Consider the following 22,694-nt stretch of genomic DNA (forward strand, 5'->3'; position numbering starts at 1 on the left):
AGTGTGTCTGAACTGCAGAGCTGCATCCTGCAGTAGTAGATTTTTTTTTCCGGTTTGACAAAATAAACTAGAAAAAACATCACACGCCGAGTGGACATAATGGCCAGCTATCGCAAGAGTAAGTTATTCCTGCAACCACTACAATATATAATATAAAGATTTTAAATGCATACTGTCAGTTTGCATTTTCAGGCTTATATTCATGATGTACACTTTTACTCAAAACTGACTTTAAAAGACTACCGACTGTTCGCAATAACTTTCTTTTGCAATCACACATGGAATTTGGTCATAGCAAATACTAGGCCAACTGTTCGCCCAAAACTACTCTTCAGGGGTTGCATTTCACAGGCAACGTTAGCCAACAATAGCAATTAATCATGTTACACTTACAGCCATGGGCGATGCTCCTCGTTGTCCTGTCTGTAACGTTAGTTTGAAGATTGTTGGGATCGCCGTGTCCTTTAGACGACGTGCTGTAGTACCGGTAAAACTATCCAAATAGTCATCTGGTTCAAAATGCTCGGAGCAAACACGCCATTTCTTGATCGATTCTAACGGTGTTTCCTTGACTATTACGCCGGAATGGGAGTGTAGTTCCTAATCTTATCGGCCTAGAAAACCGCAGCTTTACATTTCCGCTGTTCTTAGTACACGATATAACTACAGAAGAGTCAAGTTTTAAATAGGACAAATATCGAAACTCGTTGGTCATTTTTGAACGCGATGCTACTGGTCTAATAGGATTCAATGATTTATGCTAAGCTATGCTAAAAGTGATATCGCCAGAACAGGAGAACGGCTGAATGGATTTCAAAACGGTAAAAATCAACTTATTAACTCGGGGGGGAGTTGGAGAATGAGCCTATTTCCAAAAAAAGTGGAGTGTTCCTTTAATAATCGCACTTCTTGACACGAAAAAAAGAGACAGAAGCACCAGTTGTGAGTGGAGTGGCCAACCCTTGCCCCGCCCCTGCGTTAAATATTTTAACCGCCGTTTAAAATTAGTTGCCAGTGTTAACGCACTAATTTTGACAGCACTAGTTAATTGTCAACCTTGGAATTAAAATTCCATAACGGTTTTAAAAACCCTGATCTGTTTTTCCTATACGAATATTTGTTTGTTGTTGAATTTAAAGAATGCAATAAATTGGTTTTAAAAAATTACCAGTTTAATTTTGCATTGATGTCGATTTACTAAATAGCCCTTTCATGCTCGGTTCATTTTAATTAATATTCAGTCTGACCAGATTTTGCTGGGTGACCAGGTGCTATCAGTAACTGTGAGATGATGTGAGAAGAATCCTGCTAAATGTGTGCAGAACTACATGCTGATTTCTTCACGGACAAATTTAACACATCCTTCAACTAAGCCACTAAGTGTATATCTCATTAGAGAACAATTGTTAAAATATAGACAATATGCTAAGTTCACAAAAATACAGTTGAAGTCAAATGTTTACACAGAATCTGCAAAATGTTAATTATTTTTACAAAATAAGAGGGATCATACAAAATGCATGTTATTTTTATTTAGTACTGACCTGAATAAAACATTTACATACACTTGATTCTTAATAAAGTGAAAGTTGAAAGGCGTGAGGTAACCCATCCAAGTGCACACACAGCAGTGAGAAGTGAACAAACACTGTGAACACACACCGGAGCAGTGGGCAGCCATTGCTCCAGCGCCCGGGGAGCAACTGGGGGTTCAGTGCCTTGCTCCAGGGCACTTCAGTCATGGTATTGAAGGTAGAAAGAGCACCGCACATTCACAATCCCCACTTCAGTTCCTGCCGGTGTGGGAATCGAACCGGCAACCTTTGGGTTACAAGCCCAACTCTCTCACCATTAGGCCTCGGCTGCCTGCTGTTTTTCATAAAATTCACAAATTCTTAGTTTTTTCAGTATTTTTGTGTATTTGGACCCTTTCCAACAATGACTGTATGATTTTGAGATCTATACTATATTACTATATCATACTATACTAATGTAATATATTATATTTACTATATGTAAATGTCTTTTATGTGAAAAATCATATTAAGTTCAGTACTAAATAAAAAAATAACACGCATTTTGTATGATCCCTCTTATTTTGGTAAAATAATTAACATTTTGCAGATTCTGCAAGGTGTATGTAAACTTTTGACTTCAACTGTACGCTTCTCAATGATATAATGTTTAGCTTATGAGAATGGGGATTTTTTTCCCCCTTTTTTAAGTGGAAGCTGATTACAGAAGTGAGTATTCTTGAGAATCCGGGTATCTTGTTATTTTGACTCAATGTTGTTACATCCAGTAGAATGTGGCCTTGATTTGTGCTGACAATAACAAAAATATATTTTTTTCTTTTCACAGAAATCAGAGATTACTGTTCTTCCAATTCTACTTCAGATGAGCCTTGTTGATGCAGAAATGTACAACAGATCTTTGTCCAGCCAGCTGGGATGTCCTGTGAATTCCGCCAACACTGTCACATGATTAATCAGTCGCAAAAGAAAGGTCATGATGAATTGTCCTTTCTGCTTAAAACTCTTGGTCACCATTATCATTTACAAAACTGATTTAAAAGGCAAATAGAAAACATAGCCTTTTAACTCTAAATTCACAGTCTACTTTCAAATGACAGATTTTTGAAAGTATCATGAAGTTTGTAATTTCTAAAACATATCTAAAAATTAATTCATGTTATAAATTAGAAGTAATTTGTAAATTATAAATGATGAAAGTGAAACAATATTTTGAAAAATATGATAATTACTTTGATGATGGGCATGTTTCGGCAGGCCAGGAGAAATTATATTGTATTTTATTATCAGAAACAGTAGAATGTGGGTCAAGAAGTGGCTTTTCACTTTGACTTTCAGTAAGTGTGATTAAATGGCTGTAATGTTTGATTTTGCAAAAACATTTCATAATATAATAATTTCTAAATCCAATCTGCACCTAATGTCTTTATTTTTTATGTTTTTTTGATTAATAACACAAGCAAAAACACCTGTCATAGCACACGGACACACTTGAACCTTTTTTGTATCGTTTTGTGTCATATTGTAAGTCAAACCAACAAATGCGTCATCCTTTCTGATATACTTATATAATTCTTCATTTAATATTCATATTGCTACTGTAAGTACTTAATCAAAATGTCAGGGGATTTCCATTTTCGGTTTAGGAAGGCGTAGTCTGCCTGAGGAATGTTGAGTCACTGTGAGTCACTGTACGGTATTTAAGGGTCTTTATACAGGACCAAATAATTTTTTTGGGCTGCATCCAGAAGCCAAGACAGCTGCCTTCAGTGTTGCAGTTTTAATTTGGCTGCAAACTTACTTTCACTATCAGTCAAGCCATTTGCACAGCTTACTCCGAAGCATCGGCAAACACTGTACCTCATAGATGCCGTTTTGGATGAAATAATTGACATTTATAAATGAAATACTCTTTTCATCTGCTTCATAACATGCCATTTGTGCTGTTTACACCAACTTAAGAACTGTACACACAGGAATGTGGGGTGTCATAGGTAGTGGAAAAAAAACATTTACCGTATGCTGCCTTCATTATCTGACCTCAGTAGACAGTTGTTGCGCAAATATTGTATTTGGTTTTGGTTTTGGTGTATTTGGTCTTGGTGTCTTCTAACCTGCCTTGCAAAAACAGTGTTTGTTTTTTTCAGATACGTATCAAAATATATATTTAGTTTTAAAACATTGTGCTCAGTATTTGGTAGCAGGTATTATTAGTGGTAGGGTTTGGGATCTGTTAATGGTGTATAAATATAATCTCTTCCATTATTAATTCCTAGTAACAAAGGAGAAGTGAGATGGAGATGTGGTCTGTTGATTTGTCCATGCACAGCACATTAGTGCCATTAGTATTCTTTTGGAAAAGCACATGTGAAACTGTCCTCACCTAACCTGGCTAAAACAGGCTGTCAATAAACAGTGTAGCATAAAACCAACAAATGGAATCTGCCGTGGGGATTTTTTTATTCAGGAACAAAGGCGCAGATAATTGGCTTTAGTATGACAAGGAGGAAATAAAGCATTGAAATGAGCGAGTGTCGCGGCTGCTGTGCAGTCATGGTTCCATTTGAGGAGGTACTGTTTCAGGTGAGAAAAGCTTTACAGGTCAACCCTATCTTGCTGCACGAGCTTCTCAGAGAGCTGCACGAGGCCAGTGTCTTCTCTACCCAGTACTACCAGTCTCTCTACAAGGATGGTGAAATTGAAGAGCAGAGTTTGTGTGAAGTCTTTTATAATGATGGAGAAGATCTGGCCAGAAGACTCTCTTTGCCGATCTGGCAAAACTGGGACGTCTGTCAAGGCATCCTGGATTTGGCACTCTCCAAAGAGGAGGATTTGGTTCCTTCTGGTGAGTTGAATATCATCTCTAAATATTTTTATTTACACTTTTTTGTATTTATATTTTGCAGTGCTTTGTTTAAATAAAGGTTTTTTTATTGCTTTGTGAAGAACATTAGTCAATCCATGGAAGCTTTTCGTTCCACAAAACGTAGTGGAAAAAGGTTCTTTAGATTATTCAAATCTTCTTCACCATAAGAAACATGGTTCTTTTAAGTACTGTTCACTGAAAGGTTCTTCGCCGAACCAAAAAACGTTCTTCCATGGCGTCGCTGGCAAAACCGACTTTGGCACAAAACGTTATTTTTGGCAAGGAGAAAAGCGCCTTAATTGTATTATTTTATAATTAGAGGATTGCTTTTATAAGTTGGCCATAGAATGATTAAATAATAATAAAAAAAAAAGTTGTTAAGTGGCAGTGTACAACAATGCTGCGTAACTGATAAACACATGAACGTTTTGCTTTTCAAAAACCAGTATGACCATAAATTAGTTGTTTATATAGATAGAAAGATAGATAATGCTTTTTAGAGACTTATTTTGTGCGAGTAATATCAGCAAATTATTCACAGCTTATCCTGAATTGTTTAAAATAGTTTACTCCACATCTGCCGTTTTGGGTGAAAAAGATAAATTTAATAAAATCAAAAATTACATGGCTTTATAAATTAACAATTTGCCAACATGCACTAAAAAAAAAAAATAATAGACTGCAGTGTGCCATTTTTATATGAAGGATTTTTGCATATTGTTTTTTTTACATGTGTTTTCCTGTATTTTGAATTTGCATTGCAAATACCAGTACATTTGGGTTTTTTTCTTGATTTTTTTTTTTACAGCATGTATAATATGTATTTTTAATGTGTATTATATTGTGTAGTGTAAATGTGGTCATTGTCTCATTGGCCATTTTAAATGTAGGTTTTTTTTTCTTTTTAGTTTTTAGTCTTCTTCCGTTGGGAGTCTATGGCAGCCCATAGAACCGTTTGCGGGAAAGATATAAAATTTGGCACACAGATAGAGGACAGTCTCAATATTAACCATAGCACATTTGGAGTCTCTAACTCAAACTCTCTAGCGCCACCAATAGGCCAAATTTGCACTTATATTTCTGCTAATAACTTTTCAACCAATGAGGTCTTGGAGAAAGGTTCCTTAGCTCATGCCAAGTCAAATGCACACCAAAGATTAAATCTATTTTTTCGAACTCGTCCTAGACGGTTTGTCCGATTTTCACCAAAAGATCAGATCATCTTCAGACAATGCTGGCAAAAAGTTTTTTAATATCCACCTTTTTCCTGAATGTAGAAGTGTTGCCTGATTGGAACGCTGCTTTATAATTCCACTCTCTAGTGTTTCTAGTCAAATTAACATATTTTCCAAGCTGATAATAAAACAATAAACCTGATTAAATCACTTTACAGTGTCGCAATGACCATCTTTTTTGCAGTAACAAACTTGGCATGGTTTAATTAGTGGGGCATGAAGCGATAAGAGGTTGGCTGTATTGAAAACAGATGAGGGCACATATACACAGCTCCCGAACGGGACGAAGTCCATGGGATTTTATCCACAAAATGATAAGAGTGCATATTATTTTATGACTTTTTTTTTTATTATTTCACACACAGTATTTTAACTTGAGCTCTTTAAGCCAGGCTTGTTTTCTTACATACAGTTCTGGACATGGACAGATTTACTCGTACACAAAATAAATACTTTACAGTAAGCTTATTGCTGCTACTCTGGCAGCCAAGCTATATAAAAAACATTTTTACATTTAGTTCTATTGAAAAAGTTTGTTTAATTCACTCAACCTTTTTTTTTCACATTTTGACATTGATTTCTAAAGGAGACGAGAGCACTCAAACGGAAGTTAGAATCCATCACGGCTCTTTTCAATTACTCGGGAAAAAGGTGGATACCAAAGTTTTTGTTAAGCGCATTAACAAATTTGACACAATTTTCACAAAAATTGACATGAGGCTATATTTCCACAACGCTTTAGCAGATTCCAGTCAAAAGATACACAAATTTGACATTTTTGTTTATATTTTCAGAACAGTTTGACCAAAAAATCATTAGAGTGATCTTGTTAGATTCAGAGTAGCATACCAAATCAAACAATACCAAATTTTCAGTAATTTCTATGTCAGTCATTTTGAGCATGGACCATTTTGAATTTTGTAGTAAAATATTTTTTCAAATGCTTTAACATATTGTTAGGAATCTTATAGAATCGTTTGCGAGAAAGTTACGAAATTAGGCCCATGGATAGAGGACAGTCTCCTCATTAACCACAGTCTCTAACTCAAACTCTCTAGTGCCACTAACAAACCAAATTTGCTGTTTCTGCTAATAACTTTTGAATTGGAAAGTCAGTTTTTTTTTTTTAATTTCTTTGAATCTGAATTTTCCAAAATATCTACTTGAGGCTATATCTCCACTGCGCTTTAGCAGATTCTAAACAAATGGTATGTGTTATCACAAGCATTACCTGGGGGCACATAAATAGTTTCAGCAGACTCCAGACTCGAACACGCAAACTTTGGATTACAAGTCCAACTCTCTAACCATTAGGCCCCCAGACGTGCCATTTTCTGAGGACATGTTCTGCCCAGGATTTCTATATTGCCTAAAATATCCATGTTTTGGCTTGACAAACGATCTGCACAGCGCAAACAGCCAAAACCTGGTTATTTCAGGCAATATAGAAATCCTGGCCAGAACGTGTCCCCTGAAGTTTGGTCACCCTACTTTAACAGGGGTCTTGAACCCTGCTCCTAGAGAGCTACCACACTGCTGAGTTCAGCTTCAACCCTATTCCAACACACTTGGACCAGCTAATCAAGGTGTTCATGGCTACTTAATTACAGACAGGTGTTTTGAAGCAGGGTTGGAACTTAATGCTGCGTTCCAGGCAGGTTTTTTAACTGGTAAATCACCACTTCAAACCACGACTCACGACTTTGTAGCGTTCCAGGCAAGTCACGCCAAACTGCCTGGGCACATTTATGAATTACTATTATTTTTATATTATTATTAATTTGATTGCAACGTTATATTGTCCTAAGCTCTATTTTTCCACCGTGTGCCACTTGCATAAACACCGCACGCATTAGGGCTGACTTTTGTTGTTTCGCGGGTTATGTTACGTCAGAACTCGTAACTGGGAGTACATCGATCTAGTACGAGTTCACGAGTGGGAAGTCACGGATTTGACTGCCATTCCAGTGCACTTTCACTGGTAGAAGGTCGGAAAAACACGGGTTACGGGTTGTCTGGAACGCGGCATAAGTCCGCAGGAGGATTGCTCTCATGAAACGAGGTTGGAGAACTCTGGACTTTAATGAGTAATTAAAGACAGTTCCTTAGCTCTTCATTTTACCTCTGTTGTGCTTGGCCCCTTAATTGCTGCTTGCAGGTCTATTTCACATTATTCTCATTATTCAAGATGTTCATTCTCACAGACAGTTAAACGTTATAGAAGAGGTGGTTAACGTCGATCCGGGAGAGCCGCAGCTCTGCAGAGTTTTGCTTTAACCCTAATGAAACACACCTGAACAAGCTAATCAAGGTCTAAAGGGTTACTAGAAACCTTCAGCAAGGTGAGTTTTTATTAAGGTTGGAGCTGAACTCTGCAAGACTGAGGCTCTCCGGGACCGGAATTCGCCACCCTTGCTCTATATGATGGGCTCTATTTGTCAGAATACTGCCCAAAGAAGTGCAGTTTCGTTGACTAAAGGGGGTAACACATCTTACCCTAGTCCCAGCACAGATTCACAACTTCAGTGCCATTTCTGCTTATGCAAAGTCTAGATCAAATGCAACAAATGTCTTCATCAAAAGAACTTCAGGAGAAAAATGCTTTATTTACTGGTTATTCTATGGCATCGCTGTAAAGAACCTTTTAAAGCGCCTTCATTTTTAGGAGTGTTAATGGATTTGTTTCTTACAAACATGGAGCTTTTCAGTTCACAGTAAGTTTATTGACGGACTGAAGTCGTGTGGGTTACTTGTGGATTATTCTGACGGCACCCATTCACTGCAGAGGATTCATTAATGAGCTATTTCTCGAAATCTGTTCAGATGAAGAAACAAACTCGTCAACATTTTGGATGGCCTGAGAATAAGTTTTGGTTCCACAAAGAACCACTCAGTCAAAGGTTCTTTAAAGAACCATTTCTTTTTTACCTTTTTATAATCTGAAGAACCTTCTTTCGCCACAAAGAACCTTTTGTAAAACAGAAAAGTTCTTTAGATGTTAAAGGTTGTCTATGGAACCATTTAAACAAAAAAAGGTTAGCATTGTGAAGCACTTTTATTTTTAAGAGTGAAGGCAGCTAACTTTAAACCATTGCTTTTGGCCAAAATACCAGTCCATAATAACAACCATTCTTTTGTCCTCTCACATCAAAATCCACCTCGTATTTGTTTAGGTTTTGAACTGTTTTTACTTGTAAATAGTGCTTGATCTGATCACATTTCTTTCCTGATTCAGACGAGATTACTTTTTCACTATAGAGACAATATAATGAACGGAGGACTCTTTTTTTCTATTTTAGCTAGTAGCAATGTTTTTAGTCAAAAGCATTTTAATTATAGATTTGCTTATTAAGAACAAGCAGCTATTTGCTTCATTTTAGGTGGGCTATTCCTTTAACCCAGTGCACAAAGAATGACGTCACTGCAGTAGCAATGCAACGAAGAGTTGTGAAATAATGTTTAAAACAACACTGCAGCATTTTACACAAACATGTAAATACTGTCTACATTTACATTACATGCTTAATATTCCTATGCGTTGCCGCTTTCAACCCAGAAGGCAGTATCGCTGCCTGCAGGATGCACCTGTAATTAGATCTCTCAGACACTAGAGTTGCTTTCTAAGCACGCTGTGCGGCATAGACTCTGAAGTTGTTGTTTTTTTTCTTCCATGGGGACTGCTGATCAAAAGGCAAAATGTCAGGGTGAAACTCAAAAGGAGCCACTAAAACTTTTAATGGTAGACACCCTTCCTTGGTATAACAGCTGAGATACTGAATGTTAAATTAGGCCAAATGTGTTGTCACCAGCAAACCAGGCCGGTTGGCAGGAAAATTTATGGTATGGGCAGTGTTAATACAAAACTCAAAGTAAACAAAGTACTTGTCATACCAGTCAATCTGGAGCTGGGAAACATTTGTAAATAAGTTGTTTTGGCATTTGCAAAGTTTTTTTTTTTTCTTTTTGGCAGGTTGGTTTAGGAAAAAAAGTCAAGTAATCATTTAAATTATGAAAGCAAAACCAGTGAATTATATAAAACCAGCCTGTTACAAAAAGGAAAGAAAAGAAAAGAAAAACAAGCACAATAGAAAATGGAAAATACCTGCCACTCCTGAGTTATGCATTTCTGCATAGGTGTGCCAAGCTTAGAAAAAAAGGGTCAACATAAATTGCTTTTTAACAGCTTCTTAAGATTTTTTATTTTTTTTATTAAATTAGAAAAAATCCTTACTTTGAAATTATATATCAATATATCAATCTGTTTGTTATTGTAAAATGTATTAATATTAACAGTTGCTTAAATGTAAGGTCACATGATGACTTAACAGTTGCATGAAAATTAAAAATGAGCATTTTATTTACACTAATTTACTGTAAAAATGCATGTCTCTTTTGAAATAGGCTACTTTAGCAAGCAGCATTTAAATAAGACTATAGGTGGAACAGACCTTGACCTAAAAAGATTATAATAAAAATAAATAAATAAATAAAACTATATTATTTGCATATAGGAACTGTGTCGGGTCCTTAGTGCCTTATCTCCATCATCTCAGTAAAAAAAAAATCAAAATGATCAACACGACACAGAATGCATGTCGCTTGTGAGAGATCAGATTTGCTAAACGACCGAGTCTGGGTAAGTCTGGTGTTTGCCGAGCCAAACCAACTCCCTACTCATAGTGAAAGTAAAAGCAAGCAGTGAAGGTGTAACCAGTTTTGGCGTTTGCCAGACAATGCATAAGCCTGGGTAATCTGAGGACGTCGAGCGTTTATTACAGTGTAAATCTTTTTTTTTTGCTTCACAACTTTAACGTAATGGATTAATAATTCTTCAGCAACCATGGAACCTCGCTGTGAAACAGGTAATGTACAAAGATATTTAAATTTATTAGACAGTTATATTTGGAATGCGTTGTTGTGTCGTAGCCAAACTTATTTTACTTTGACGGTGCATAAAGCAGTCATTTATATAAAATGTGCAAAACAAAATTATAATATCAATAGTCAGACAAATGTTTCTATTTTATAAACAGACTTTTTTTTTTCCCTCGCGTTCTTTTATTTTCTCAAAGGAAGGGCGCGCGCGCGCGCTCCACAGCATCTTGCGCGTCTACGCCATAAGCGGTTACTATTAATGCTACTATCAGTAAGTTTTCCCTGTGGCACATTTATGTCTTAAATAATGCAATACTATGTTACAACAGATGCTGAATCGCAAGATGTTGTCCAAGATCCAATGTCTGAACTTTTACCTGGTAAGTAGATGCAGTGTTTGTTTTAACGTGGTAAACAAATGTAGCTCTGTACGTTTTCAAATGGGAATATTCATCTTTTCTTACTGTTTTTACAGACAACGTTCTCTTAGAATATATCTCGTCACTTGAGTCTTTTGAAGAAGAATTCGGTCAGTTTCACTTATTGCTCTATGATGAAATGTATTGCATAATAGTATGTAATTGACATGAATGCTATTAATACTTTCATTGTGTCTTGGCAGATCCCAACATCTTCGATAAATTTCCAGGTAAGACAAGAATATAATTTGAATAGAATAATTTCTTTAATCACATGTTTGATAGTTCATTTGATTTAGATTTTTTTTTTTTTTTCAAAAATAAATTTAGTAGAAGGTCTAAGTCTTTCAAATCTGCTTTGCAAACAGTTGATGCAGACACAACCTGCACTCCACTACCAGAAAGTGTTTTTTTCCCAGATGAAGTGAAAAACAAAAAGCGAAAAGGTAATGCTAATTTCTCTTAGATGTTCTCTGATAAAAGATCTGCATTGAATTCAGTCAGTAAGAGGTGTGTTTTCTCTCTGTCAGTAGCTGATCCAGACAAACCCAGAAGGCCGAAACGCAAACGGGGTAAATCAAACATCACAATGTAGTAGTAGTGAGAACCAGAAGTACCACTGTTAATTATTGCACTCTTTTAAAAAGTAGTTTTAAACAAGCTATTTTTTTTACTTCTGTTTTTAAGTAACTAACATTTTCTTAGAACTACCTACTTAATTAAAAAAAGGAAGGAAACCTATATTTATTTCAGTTTAATAAACCACAAAACGAGGTGTTGCTAACAGAAAGTCTGATGTCTGTATTGCAGCAGCACCACCATACCCAGAAAGTCCCTCAAACGTAAGATTGCCCACCATTACCCCTGAGAGTAGTTTCCATCTAAGCTCAAACCAATTCCAGCATGTACTGCACTTTCCCTTCAGCCCCCTTACTCTGCCCCCTAGTGGTGAGTAGCTGTTTTCATACTGTACTTGCGTTTTCAAGAAACAAAGCCTTGGCTTTGAGTTTGATTGTGAGTCTTTGGATATCTTAGGTGGTTCACCTCTACAAATCATCCAGACGATCAGCCCTCTTACGCCGCCTCTAATTGGCACTATGGTTCCAACAGGGCCTACATATGTAATTGGTGAGTCAACTGTAAAAGCATCATTAGATATTTGCTTGTGCCTGCATGTTCTTTTAATATACTGTATCTCTATTTTCACTTTTAATATCTGCAGTGTCACCCCAGTGTGTGAGTCCAGGCACTCAGATAATTCCTCTTTCACCTGGTAAGTTAAACAAAAGATGGTCTCGTGAATAGTTGTGCTTTTTGGGTTAGCAGTACTAACTGAAATCATCCTCTTTCAGCCGATGGCACAGTCGCCCCGTCAGAGCTCACTGGTTCCATGCTTCCAGTTGGCTCATCCTCAGACAGCGCATGGCAGGGTTTGCCACCAGTATCTGTCGACACTCCCTCCCCTACAAAAGGTGAGCTCAGGGTTGGATGAAAGCAATTATGTGTTTTATCCAAGTGTATCACAAGGTCTGCAAACTTTAGAATCTGTTCAAATAATTTTCAGTGCCTCTATTGTTAAAATATGTAATTCAGATGGAATAGTAAAAATAAAGGCAGCCCCTAAGGAGACAAGAGTATGAGATGGGAGAAATTATATTTGTGATAAATTCTATTTATATTTCAGTGCTTTTGGGTTAGCTTGCAAATCATTTGCGTTTTCTCGCAAAACTATTGCGTTCCCCCTGAGAAGCTTTGTGTTTAGTTTTGCAAGAAATAGAGTTTCTATGGGGAAGTGCAAGTTCAATGCAAAGGGGCTCTATGGAGGGGGGGGGGGGGTAATCATTCTATAAATGGATTACTTATGAAACAGAGAAAGAAAAAATGACACACATCACCTTTTAATCATTCTTCCATAGGATTACACACATACAAACAGGACTGTGCAAGAAATGCTTTTAGTTTAGAGGTTGTTCAGAATGTAGCATCTAGAAAGAAAGTAGGTCAGCGCTTGCAAAAATCCTTGGTAGCCCTTCGGGCAGGCACTCTTTAAATTTGGTAGCCCAAAATAAATAAAACTAGTCCAAATAAAAAGACATGATCAATTGGATAGGAGTCGAAATGTCAGTGAAAAACATTTTCAAAACACAAATATCAACAAACATCAAGGAAGAGATTTTATTTGACTATTTACAGGGTATCTGTAAAAAATTTTTTTAATTTCAATCAATTTAAGGCTTTCATGAACCTTTTGAATAGCTGCACAAATAAAATGTTTAACCCAGTATGAGCAGGGTAGGGCAATGTCTATGGTAACATATTAAACCATAAAGTGACATGATTTACAGTTCAGATAAAGCTTTTCACAAAAGAAAAACTCTCATAAATAGTGATAAACACAACATTTCAGGCTTTAAATATATTCATTTAAAACACATACAGTTGAAGCCAATTTTACATTCACCTTGCAGAAACTTCAAAATGTAATTATATTACCAAATTAAGAGGGATCATACAAAATGCATGTTATTTTATATATAGTACTGACATGAATAAGATATTTCCCATAAAATACATTTACATATAGTCCACGAGAAAATAATTTAAAAGAATTCATTTTGTATAAAAAATGACCCCGTTCAAAAGTTTGCATGTGAATTATTATGTGAATGATCCACAGCTGTTTTTTGTTTAGTGATAGTTGTTCATGAGTCCCTTGTTTGTCATGAGCAGTTAAACTGACCGCTGTTCTTAAGGAAAATCCTTCAGGTCCCACAAATTCTTTATTTTTTTTTTAGGATATTTGTGTATTTGAACTCTTTCCAACAATGACTGTATGATTTTGAGATCCATCTTTTTACACTACGGACAACTGAGGGACTCATGTGCAACTATTACAGAAGGTTCAAACACTCACTGATGCTTTAGAAGGAAAAGCTATGCATTAAGAGCTGGGGGTGAAAACTTTTGGAATCTTATTTTTTCTTCTGGGAAACATATAAGTATCTTCTGTAGCTTCTGAAGGGCAGTACTAAATGAAAAAAAAGACATTTAGGCAAAGTACGTAAAATGTACAAATCAGCATTCTGTTCAAAAGTTTTCACACCCTGGCTCTTAATGCATCGTATTTCCTTCTGGAGCTTTAGTTGAGATTCTCAGTTGTCCTCAGTTCATCATTTATCGCCTGTTTCTGTTAAGTATGGGGTGCCGCAGGGCTCCATTTTGGGACGGATTTTATCTGCCTTATACCATGCCCGCCTATCCGCTAATTTTTTTTCACATTTCACATTTATCCAGACGAAACCAAATTATACATGATGCCAATAAAACCTGGGTCAAAGTCCTTATCTGATTTGCTAGCTTGTGTCAGAGACATCAAAAGTTGGATAGGTGATCATTTTCTTCAGCTAAATGCAAATAAAAAGGGCTATCAGCCTAATAATCGACCAAATGACTGGTATATCAGTTACTCTTATATAAGAGAGAATGATGAACCTTTCAGGAGTACATTTTCAATCTGGGATTTTTTTATTGATTTATTTATTTTTTATTTAAGAAAATTTATATTCTTTGTAAACAGAGAAACTGTGGCATTTTACAGTTAGGATAGTTGGATAGGAGGTTATCATGTAACCTTTTTATGGTAGTTCTGTGCATGGACTAGCTATTCTGAACACAAATTAATAGTTTGTTTTGTTTTTGCAAATTACAGAAGGAAACCCACAAAAAAAAGACAGGAACATCCGCCCAGAAGCACCGGGTAAGAAACCAATTTAGTCATTGTTTAAGCTTGAGTGATTATATTAGACTATGTGAATTATGAGAAATGTTTGTTTTACAGAATGCGTTAAGGACTACATTCATCAAATAAAATCCCACATGAGAGATGTCTGCTGCTCTATGCGTGAGGGAATGGAAATGGAGTCACACTATGTGGACATGCATCTGGTTCAAAGGAAACTCCTTATCAAATCTGGCAAGAATGCAAACAAGTGTCTGGAGAAGGAACTGGTTGTCCTTAGTGATTCAGAGCGAAAGAAAGCGAAGCTGAACAGAAGTCAGTTGTTTCATAACAGTGATTCCAAACCAAAACAGTCAGTGGCTCTCCTTGGAAAAGCCGGAGTGGGGAAAACCACGTTCATTCAGCGCTTATGTTTGGACTGGGCGAGCGACAGCCTGCCTCAATTTCAGTTTGTTTTTTTGTTGAACTGTAAAATCTTAGACCTCACACAATCTAACTACAGCTTGAAAGCCTTACTGTTCGATTTGTCAATGTCTCCTCGCTGCGAGGACTCAGACTCCGTGTTCAAACACATTCTGTCCTGTCCTGAAGAAGTTCTCATTATCTTTGACAGCTTTGATCACATTAAAGACTTTGAGGGGCTTCTCCAGGCCCCTGCTAAATCACACACAAACACTAAATACACCATCAAACAGCTATTTTCAGGTTTGTTCCAAAAGGAAATCTTCTCAGGCTGCACGCTTCTCATCGCCACAAGGCCTAAAGACGTTTTAAATCAGGTGCTGCGAAAAATGGACAGCCTTTTGGAGCTTTGTGGATTCTCTCCTGAGGACATTGAGTTGTATACGTCAAAATATTTCGAAGATGCTTCCCTCCAAGAAAATGCACTAAAACAGATTAGGAATCACAGATACATTTCCAGTTTATGCTCTAACCCTCTGCTTTGCTGGACTACCTGCTTCCTGCTCGAGCAGCAAGACGTAAGCAGCAATGATGATTTGCCATCAACCCTCACGGACTTGTACCAAAGAGTGACCTCCAAGCATCTGCAAGAGGCTAGCTTTGGAAATAAAAATAGCAAACAGCTGGACATCCCACAACTATGCAAAATTGCATGGGAGGGATTCAAGAATCACGATACATGTGTAAACCCTGTCAGTTCTACAGAGCTGCTGGACTGTGGTCTTAAAAGTGGCATACTTACGTCGTACAAAACGTCTGAGCGTCAGGAAAACCACTTTGCAGACCTTTTCACTCAGAACCTCCTGAGTGCTGTGCACCTGGTACAGTCGAAACAGGTGAACGAAAAAATGGTGGTGGCAAACAGCGTAGTCCATCAGAAGAAACGAAAGGTTCAGGGAGAGTCTCAGGACGTGCTTCAGAGGTTTGTCACGGGCTTGATCTTCCAGAAGCCTCCTGATGGAGTCAGCATTCTCGACAGCAGCGTCAACATAAAAGCCAAAAAAAAGGCTGTCGAAACTCATCTGGAGAGCATGAAGCCTAATGATTTGGTTCCTGCCAGGTTGCTAGAACTTTTTCATTGTGTGTATGAGACCTGCAGCGCCAAATTTGCCAAACTGCTGTTAAAGAACCTGCCTGACAATCTGTCGTTCTATGGAACGCAGCTTTGCCCGTCGGATGTGTACGTTATATGCCATCTTCTCCAACATGCCAGCAGTTTGAAGCGGACCTTCTCCATCAACCTGCAAGATACATGCATTCCCATCAGTGGCCTGAAAGAGCTTGTGGGACTCAAATGTATCAAATCATTCTGGTGAGAAGCTGTCAAAATGCATTGCTTTTAAGAATAGTTCACCTAAGAATGAAAATTCTGTCATCATTTAAGCACCCTAACATCGACTACATAACCTTTATGAATTAACTTTTTCTGTGAAATACAAAAATTGGATATTTTAAGACTAAAATTCCCATGCAATTACAGGGAAGGGAAAATGAAGATCTTGAGCTTCAAAAAATGTTAAAGGGTTAGTTCACTTAAAAATGAAAATTCTGTCATTAATTACTCGCCCTCGTGTTGTTCCAAACCCATAAGGACTTTGTTCGTTTTGATGAAATACAAGAGCTCTCTTACCCTCCATAGACAGCAAGGGTACTACCACGTTTAAGAACTAAGAACGTCAACAAAATAGTCCATGTGACATTAGTGGTTTCATCGTAATTTTATGAAGCTACAAGAATACATTTTGTGTTCAAAGAAAACAAAAATAACAACTTTATTCAACAATTCTTCTCTGTGTCCACCTAGCGCCGTTTTGGGGATTATCCTGATGCATGCACGTGCTTTTCTCATATGTGTTTCTCACATGCTGCTGATGTACAACACAAGTGTGCCACGCTTTGTTTATGTCTAGAGAAAAGTGTGCGCATGCATCGTGATACTCTCCAAAATGGCTTCTCATAGCTTCATGAAATTACGATTGAACCACAGATGTCACATGGACTATTTTGTCGATGTTCTCGATACCTTTTTTGGGCCTTGAACGGGGAAGTACCCTTGCTGTCTATGGAGGATCCGAGACCTCTTGGATTTAATCAAAAATATCTTAATCTGTGTTCTGAAGATGAACTAAGGCCTTACAGGTTTGGAACAACAAGAGGGTGAGTAATTAATGAATTTTTTGGGTGAACTAACCCTTTTAGGCATCATAAAAGTACCATAAAAGCGGTCACTGTGTGATGATCCAATGAAAATTGTAAAGTTATTCACTGAACAAACGATTCATTCATTTAAAAGATCAAAAGGCTGATTCACTAATGAACAAGATCAAATAACTTAAAGTAACAACCTGATCTCATAACGAAAACGTATCTGTGAAAACTGTTTCGCAAGATGAAAAAAAAGGTAGCTGCATGTACGTTTCAATGTGAAATGTCCACTGGGTGGCGATAAAAAAGTGTTTTTTTTCCCCCCGGAACAGATGAATACACATATGGTACGTTTTATGTGATCCTGGTTTTTTTTTATGTGCCACTGCAGTTCTGACTTGAAATATCCGTTGAGTGGTGCTATAACTCTAAAGATTCCTAATGTTTTAAAACAACATACCATCTGCACTACACCTAAACCTACCCGATAGTATGAACAACGAATGTGGCGTAAAACTTTTAAGCCGGGCATACACTGTGCAATTTGCGTCTGTTTTTGAGCCGAATTCTCACTCGTGTGACTCTTTTTTTGAATCACGCGTTGTTTGTCGTGCAGTGTGCAGTGGAAAACGAGAAGTGATGAACCTCTCCTGACTGGCAATCGTATGAATTTCTGACATGTCCGAAGTTGAAGCAGAGCTACGAAGCGATTGCCCTGAACTCAGTGTTTCTGTGCTTAACGGGCCTGCACAAAAGCAGAAATGAAACCATGGCGACATGGCCTGTGGTGTGGAACGAACTGGTGGAGGCTAAACTTGAGTTATGGCAACAACACACAAGCCTTTTTAATGTGTCACTGTCCACATATCATGTTTCTCCTTTGGTAACATGTTTATTTTTCTGAAACAGCCACACTTCCGGGTTCAGGGCGTGTGACCAAGCGGTAAATTCTCTCTCGCTCTATTGAAACCAACACGGAAGTAACTTAGACTGCAAATCGACTGGCCGCTAGAGACTGGCTGCAAAAGGGAGTCAATCCCATTGACTCCCCATGTTAAAATGGCCAACTTTACAGCAGAAAAAAAAAATGTTTACAGCCTGGTACAAGAAGGGGTTTTGGTTTATAAAGTTAATCTTGCCCTTCATGTCAACTGTGAGGGGGTGATTTTTTTTATAACTCTCCCGTTTAGGTTATATTAAGCTATACATTTCTGCATAATTAAGGGCGTGGCCACTTGAGTGACAGGTGGATTGCCGCTGCTGTCACCGCTGTCGCGCGGGTGTGTTTTTCATCAACCAGCTCCGCCCACTTCCCGCCTTATTGCCCATTTTCGATTATCCGAGAGTGACGCGATTCCAAGACGGTGACAGCCGACTCCCTCCCACTATGAGCTTCAAAAACGCTCTTCAGAAACCTACGGGTGACATCACGGACACTACCTCCATATTTTTTTTTTACAGTCTATGGACATGACGTGTTGATTTTACACGTATAGATGTTTTTCCTGAATGTGGAATTCAAGCCTGACTCTTAACCTGAAAAATGCTTTGCATTTCCAGTCTCCAGTGTTTCTAGTCAAAGTAGAGTATATTCCGAGCTGTTAGTCTAATGGTAAAACTATTAAAATGTTTTTAAAAAGCACATGGCTTTATGGCGCCATCACTTTGCATTGTAGCAATGACCGTCATTTGTCAGTGCTTTACTCCTCTAAGTTTAATGAGTGTGTAAATGACACAAAGCTGCCGACGTTAGCTACATTAAAAACGGATAGATGCTATTTGAATGGAGACCGGAACAGAAGAGCATCCAATCTGACGTTAGAATTCGTAAAGCTGGCGCTCATCGTTTACTCAGAAAAAAGGTCTATAGTGTGAGCAGTCAAGTCGCAGCTTGTCAATCGGACCGTAGTGTGAGCATATAAATCGTGTGCTTTGGCTTTGCATCGCATCCCTGTTGAAAGGTTGGGTAGGTTTTAATGCTGGGATGCTGGTTTTAGCTGGTTAATGCTGGTCCCTAGCTGGTTTATGCTGGTCCTTAGCTGATTCATGACCAGCTAAGGACCATCATAAACCAGCATACAGCATCAAAACCGACCTAAGGACCAACATAAACCAGCTAAGGACCAGCATTAACCAGCAAAGGACCAGCATCCCAGCATCAAAACCTACCTAACCAACATATGCTGTTTTTTTCAACAGGAATGCAATCTTCTCGTACAGTTTGAGATAGTACCTGGTGGAAATCGCACAAAAATTGGACGAAAATTGCACAGTGTATGCCCTGCTTTAGCTTGTTTTTCAATCTCTCATCTTTCAGCTCTTTCATCTTGAGTCACATTTTTCACAGGATTCGTACAATCTGTATAGGTCCAAGTTCGTGCCAGCTGAGCTTTCGACCATGCAAAAAAGCGAACTATATGGAGCTGTTTTGAGACATTTATTCTGATTCGCAAAACAGGAAGACTAATTAGATTCACTAGTTCACTTCTTTTTTTCATGAACATGGAAATCAAAGCTAGAATGCATATAAAGACTGTCAGTGAATAACGACAAAGGAATAATGATGATTTTGGAAAGTTGGGCACAAGTTTGACAACTTGTGTCCTTTTAGAAACCCTTTTTGAAATGAATTGTAACTGCATGAAAATAAGCATGGAAAACTTTGCTGTTTTTGTGTTTCGCGACATAATTGTTTTAAGCATACGGTTTTCATTTATTTTTTTATGATGTTTGTTTACTATATTATTGTTTGTTTTCCTATTAGGGCGCATACAGCAGACACCATTGGCTTATGGGAAGAGTTGCATCAAAGCAATGATGAACTGAACTTGAAAAGTGCCATTGAGAAATTCACCTTGCACCCACTCAAGGCAACACAAGGGTATCACATAGAAAGCCTGCCTGTCCTCGTCCAAATTCACAGAGAGAAGAAGCTACCAATGAGGTTCAGCATCAAATTCGTGTTTGATAGTGCATCTGATGACTATAAAAATAATCAATAATGTTGATAAGAGCATGTTTGTATTTCCAGTGAATTTGTGTCTGCACTGGATGAAGGTGTACCAGCCCTCCGGCATCTTCAGAGACTGGAATTTGAGTAAGTAAACCTCACTCTTATCTTCTTCTGCTATTGTTGCTAGTTCCTGTTTTCCTTTCCTGTGTATGCTTGTATCCACTCGTTGTTGTTTTTTATAATATGTGGTTGTGTTCTGCATCGCAGGCTTGGAGTGCAGAATGGTCCTGAACTTTTCCCTAAGCTCATAGAGGTCCTGCCTTCTCTGCAGTCTCTCCAACATCTGGAGTGAGTATGCTGTTCAGTTGTGGATATCGGTTTCAAGACTATTAAAAGTAATATAATCAATTTATAATTTTCTTGATTCTTTGTTTGTCTTTCAGCCTTGAGAAAAACCAAATAGGAGACTCTGGAGCTGAGAAGCTAGCTGGCGTTGTACATTTCTTGGAATGTCTGAAATTGCTAAAGTAAGTTTTGAAACATTTAGACTCCTACTCCTACTCCAACTCCTACAAATGCATATTCAGTAAGGTCACAAAAAATAACTGTGTCCACGCCTTTTCGGCGCTAGTTCTTCACTGCACGTCTTTAGTAAATCCTGACAGTACTATTTCAATGCCAAAGGGCAGTTTGCACTGGCCCTTAAGAGCTTAAATATTACACATGGGTTCTTAATAGTCTAAGAAAAAACAGTTTTCCAAAGAAATTACGACTAGTAAAGGAACAACTGTGTCACAACTAAACTGTTGAATGTTCCCACCATACAGTCTGTCTCAAAATCACATTGGAGATGCCGGAGTGGAAAAACTTGCTAAAGCTTTGCCATCAGTTCCTTCTCTACAGAGCCTCAGGTACAGACACCCTCGGAAATATATTTACCAAGACTAAGTGTTTATAAGACCTCACTGTTAAAATGATTTCACTTTACTCACTTCTAGCCTTTATGGAAATGCAATTGCTGACAGTGGAGCTGAAAATCTGGCCTTGGTTTTACCAGACATGAACTTCCTGCAGGATCTGGAGTAAGTATTTATTCAAATCATGTTAAAGCTTTCTAAAAAGATTTATACAACAATAATTTAGTTTCATTTTCAAAAGTAAGTATCTTAGTCATTTTGACTAAGTTTTTGTTCTGTTCTTTTTTTAATGAATGTTTTAAAAATGCAAGAAATGTGTTGTATTATATCTGTGCCTTTCTTCTTATTTACTTTCAGTGTGAAGTTTAACAAGTTCACAGACATTGGAGCTACAAAGCTCAGCGCTGCTCTGAAAAACTGCACAGGAATGAAGTCTCTGGAGTGAGTCTCATTTTTAAAAACTTTACATCTACCGTTCTTTCGGATTTGTGGTCGGATAGGCCTGCACATTAGCTTTTACTTGGATAACTTTTTCTTGTAATTAGGTATCAGATATTAGCATCTCAAAACTGAGCATCATTAAACATTAAGAAAGCTGAATAAATAAGCTTTCCATTGATGTATAGTTTGTTAGAATAGGACAATATTCTTAGAATCTGAGGGTGCAAAAAATCTAAATATTGAGAAAATCGCCTTTAAAGTTTTCAAATGAAGCTCTTAGCAATGCATATTACTAATCAAAAATTAAGTTTTGATATATTTATGATAGGATCTTTACTTAATATCCTAATGATTTTTGGCATAAAAGAAAAATCGGTCATTTTGACCAATACAATGTATGTTTTCGCTATTGCTACAAATTTACCCATGCTGCTCAAGACTGGTTTTGTGGTCCAGGGTCACATCTGAGCTAGTTTAACCACAGAAAATAAGAGATCTTGCAAATCTACAGTCAAGTGGCTATAACTTAACATTTCTTGATATGCAAATTTTCTTGTTTTCTTTCCCTTTCATTAGGCTGTGGAATGACTGCATTCCATATGGAGTTTTTGAGCACCTTCGTCTTCAAGATTCACGGATAAGATCACTTTAATGCACATTTTAAAAATTCATGGATTGGATACTGTTACAAAAACATATTTCATCAACGTTTGTCAACAAAGACACTAAACTGCTTTAAAATGCTGTTTCAGTTTCTCATCACATTGCATGTGACTGAAATTATGACTGACTTGCACTTTCTGACACTTTGTAAATATATTGTTCCTCAGCACTAAAAGTACTTTTTTTATATACTGTATTTTTTTACCAATAAACAAGTTCTCTGAGTCTGCTTTTGATTGTGACAATTTCAGATGTCAGATACATCAAACGATTAGGTGCTTCTATAATTCATAATTTGACAAACATTAGGTAAAACTGCTGCTTTGATTCTCTGCTCAGTTGCAGTTTTCAGAGGCTGAATAAATATGTGCAATAAAATGAAAAGCATACATACAATGACTTGTATACACCTCTTAAATCTTCTACAATAAGCATGTTTTAAATTTC

The 22,694-nt window shown here is 37.4% G+C and overlaps 2 protein-coding genes across 3 annotated transcripts in view; both read left to right on the forward strand.

Annotated features, from left to right (window-relative positions):
• nubp1 (nucleotide binding protein 1 (MinD homolog, E. coli)) overlaps positions 1 to 2,942 on the forward strand; it is a 36,170-nt gene extending 33,228 nt beyond the window's left edge. Inside the window, exon 11 of the mRNA XM_073841225.1 lies at positions 2,362 to 2,942. Within this exon, the coding sequence (XP_073697326.1) occupies positions 2,362 to 2,411 (50 nt within the window). The 3' untranslated portion in view covers positions 2,412 to 2,942. The remainder of the gene's footprint in view (positions 1 to 2,361) is intronic.
• Positions 2,943 to 10,364: 7,422 nt separating this feature from the next.
• Positions 10,365 to 22,490, forward strand: ciita (class II, major histocompatibility complex, transactivator). 2 transcript variants are annotated; one of them, XM_073833220.1, is made up of 20 exons: positions 10,365 to 10,495; positions 10,838 to 10,888; positions 10,984 to 11,037; positions 11,131 to 11,157; positions 11,296 to 11,373; positions 11,458 to 11,499; positions 11,738 to 11,875; positions 11,963 to 12,055; positions 12,150 to 12,200; positions 12,280 to 12,399; positions 14,637 to 14,684; positions 14,766 to 16,440; positions 20,038 to 20,217; positions 20,305 to 20,370; positions 20,494 to 20,574; positions 20,670 to 20,753; positions 21,054 to 21,137; positions 21,225 to 21,308; positions 21,501 to 21,584; positions 22,161 to 22,490. In XM_073833220.1, exons 1-20 carry the CDS (start codon positions 10,474 to 10,476, stop codon positions 22,234 to 22,236), a joined length of 3,138 nt encoding a protein of 1,045 aa, XP_073689321.1. In that variant the 5' UTR covers positions 10,365 to 10,473; the 3' UTR covers positions 22,237 to 22,490. The 2 variants fall into 2 exon arrangements, with proteins under 2 accessions (XP_073689321.1, XP_073689322.1); XM_073833221.1 differs by having other exon boundaries at positions 11,461 to 11,499.
• Positions 22,491 to 22,694: the final 204 nt, after the last annotated feature.

This window comes from Garra rufa, chromosome 1, assembly GCF_049309525.1.
Source record: "Garra rufa chromosome 1, GarRuf1.0, whole genome shotgun sequence".
In the NCBI taxonomy this organism is placed as follows: domain Eukaryota; kingdom Metazoa; phylum Chordata; class Actinopteri; order Cypriniformes; family Cyprinidae; genus Garra; species Garra rufa.

Bases quoted from the DNA above. Each gene is read 5' to 3' on its own strand.
- ciita (XM_073833220.1), top strand. From the start codon at position 10,474: ATGGAACCTCGCTGTGAAACAG. The intron at 11,876-11,962 runs GTGAGTAGCTGT...TGGATATCTTAG, and splicing joins CCTTACTCTGCCCCCTAGTG to GTGGTTCACCTCTACAAATC. The intron at 20,754-21,053 runs GTAAGTTTTGAA...CCCACCATACAG, and splicing joins GAATGTCTGAAATTGCTAAA to TCTGTCTCAAAATCACATTG.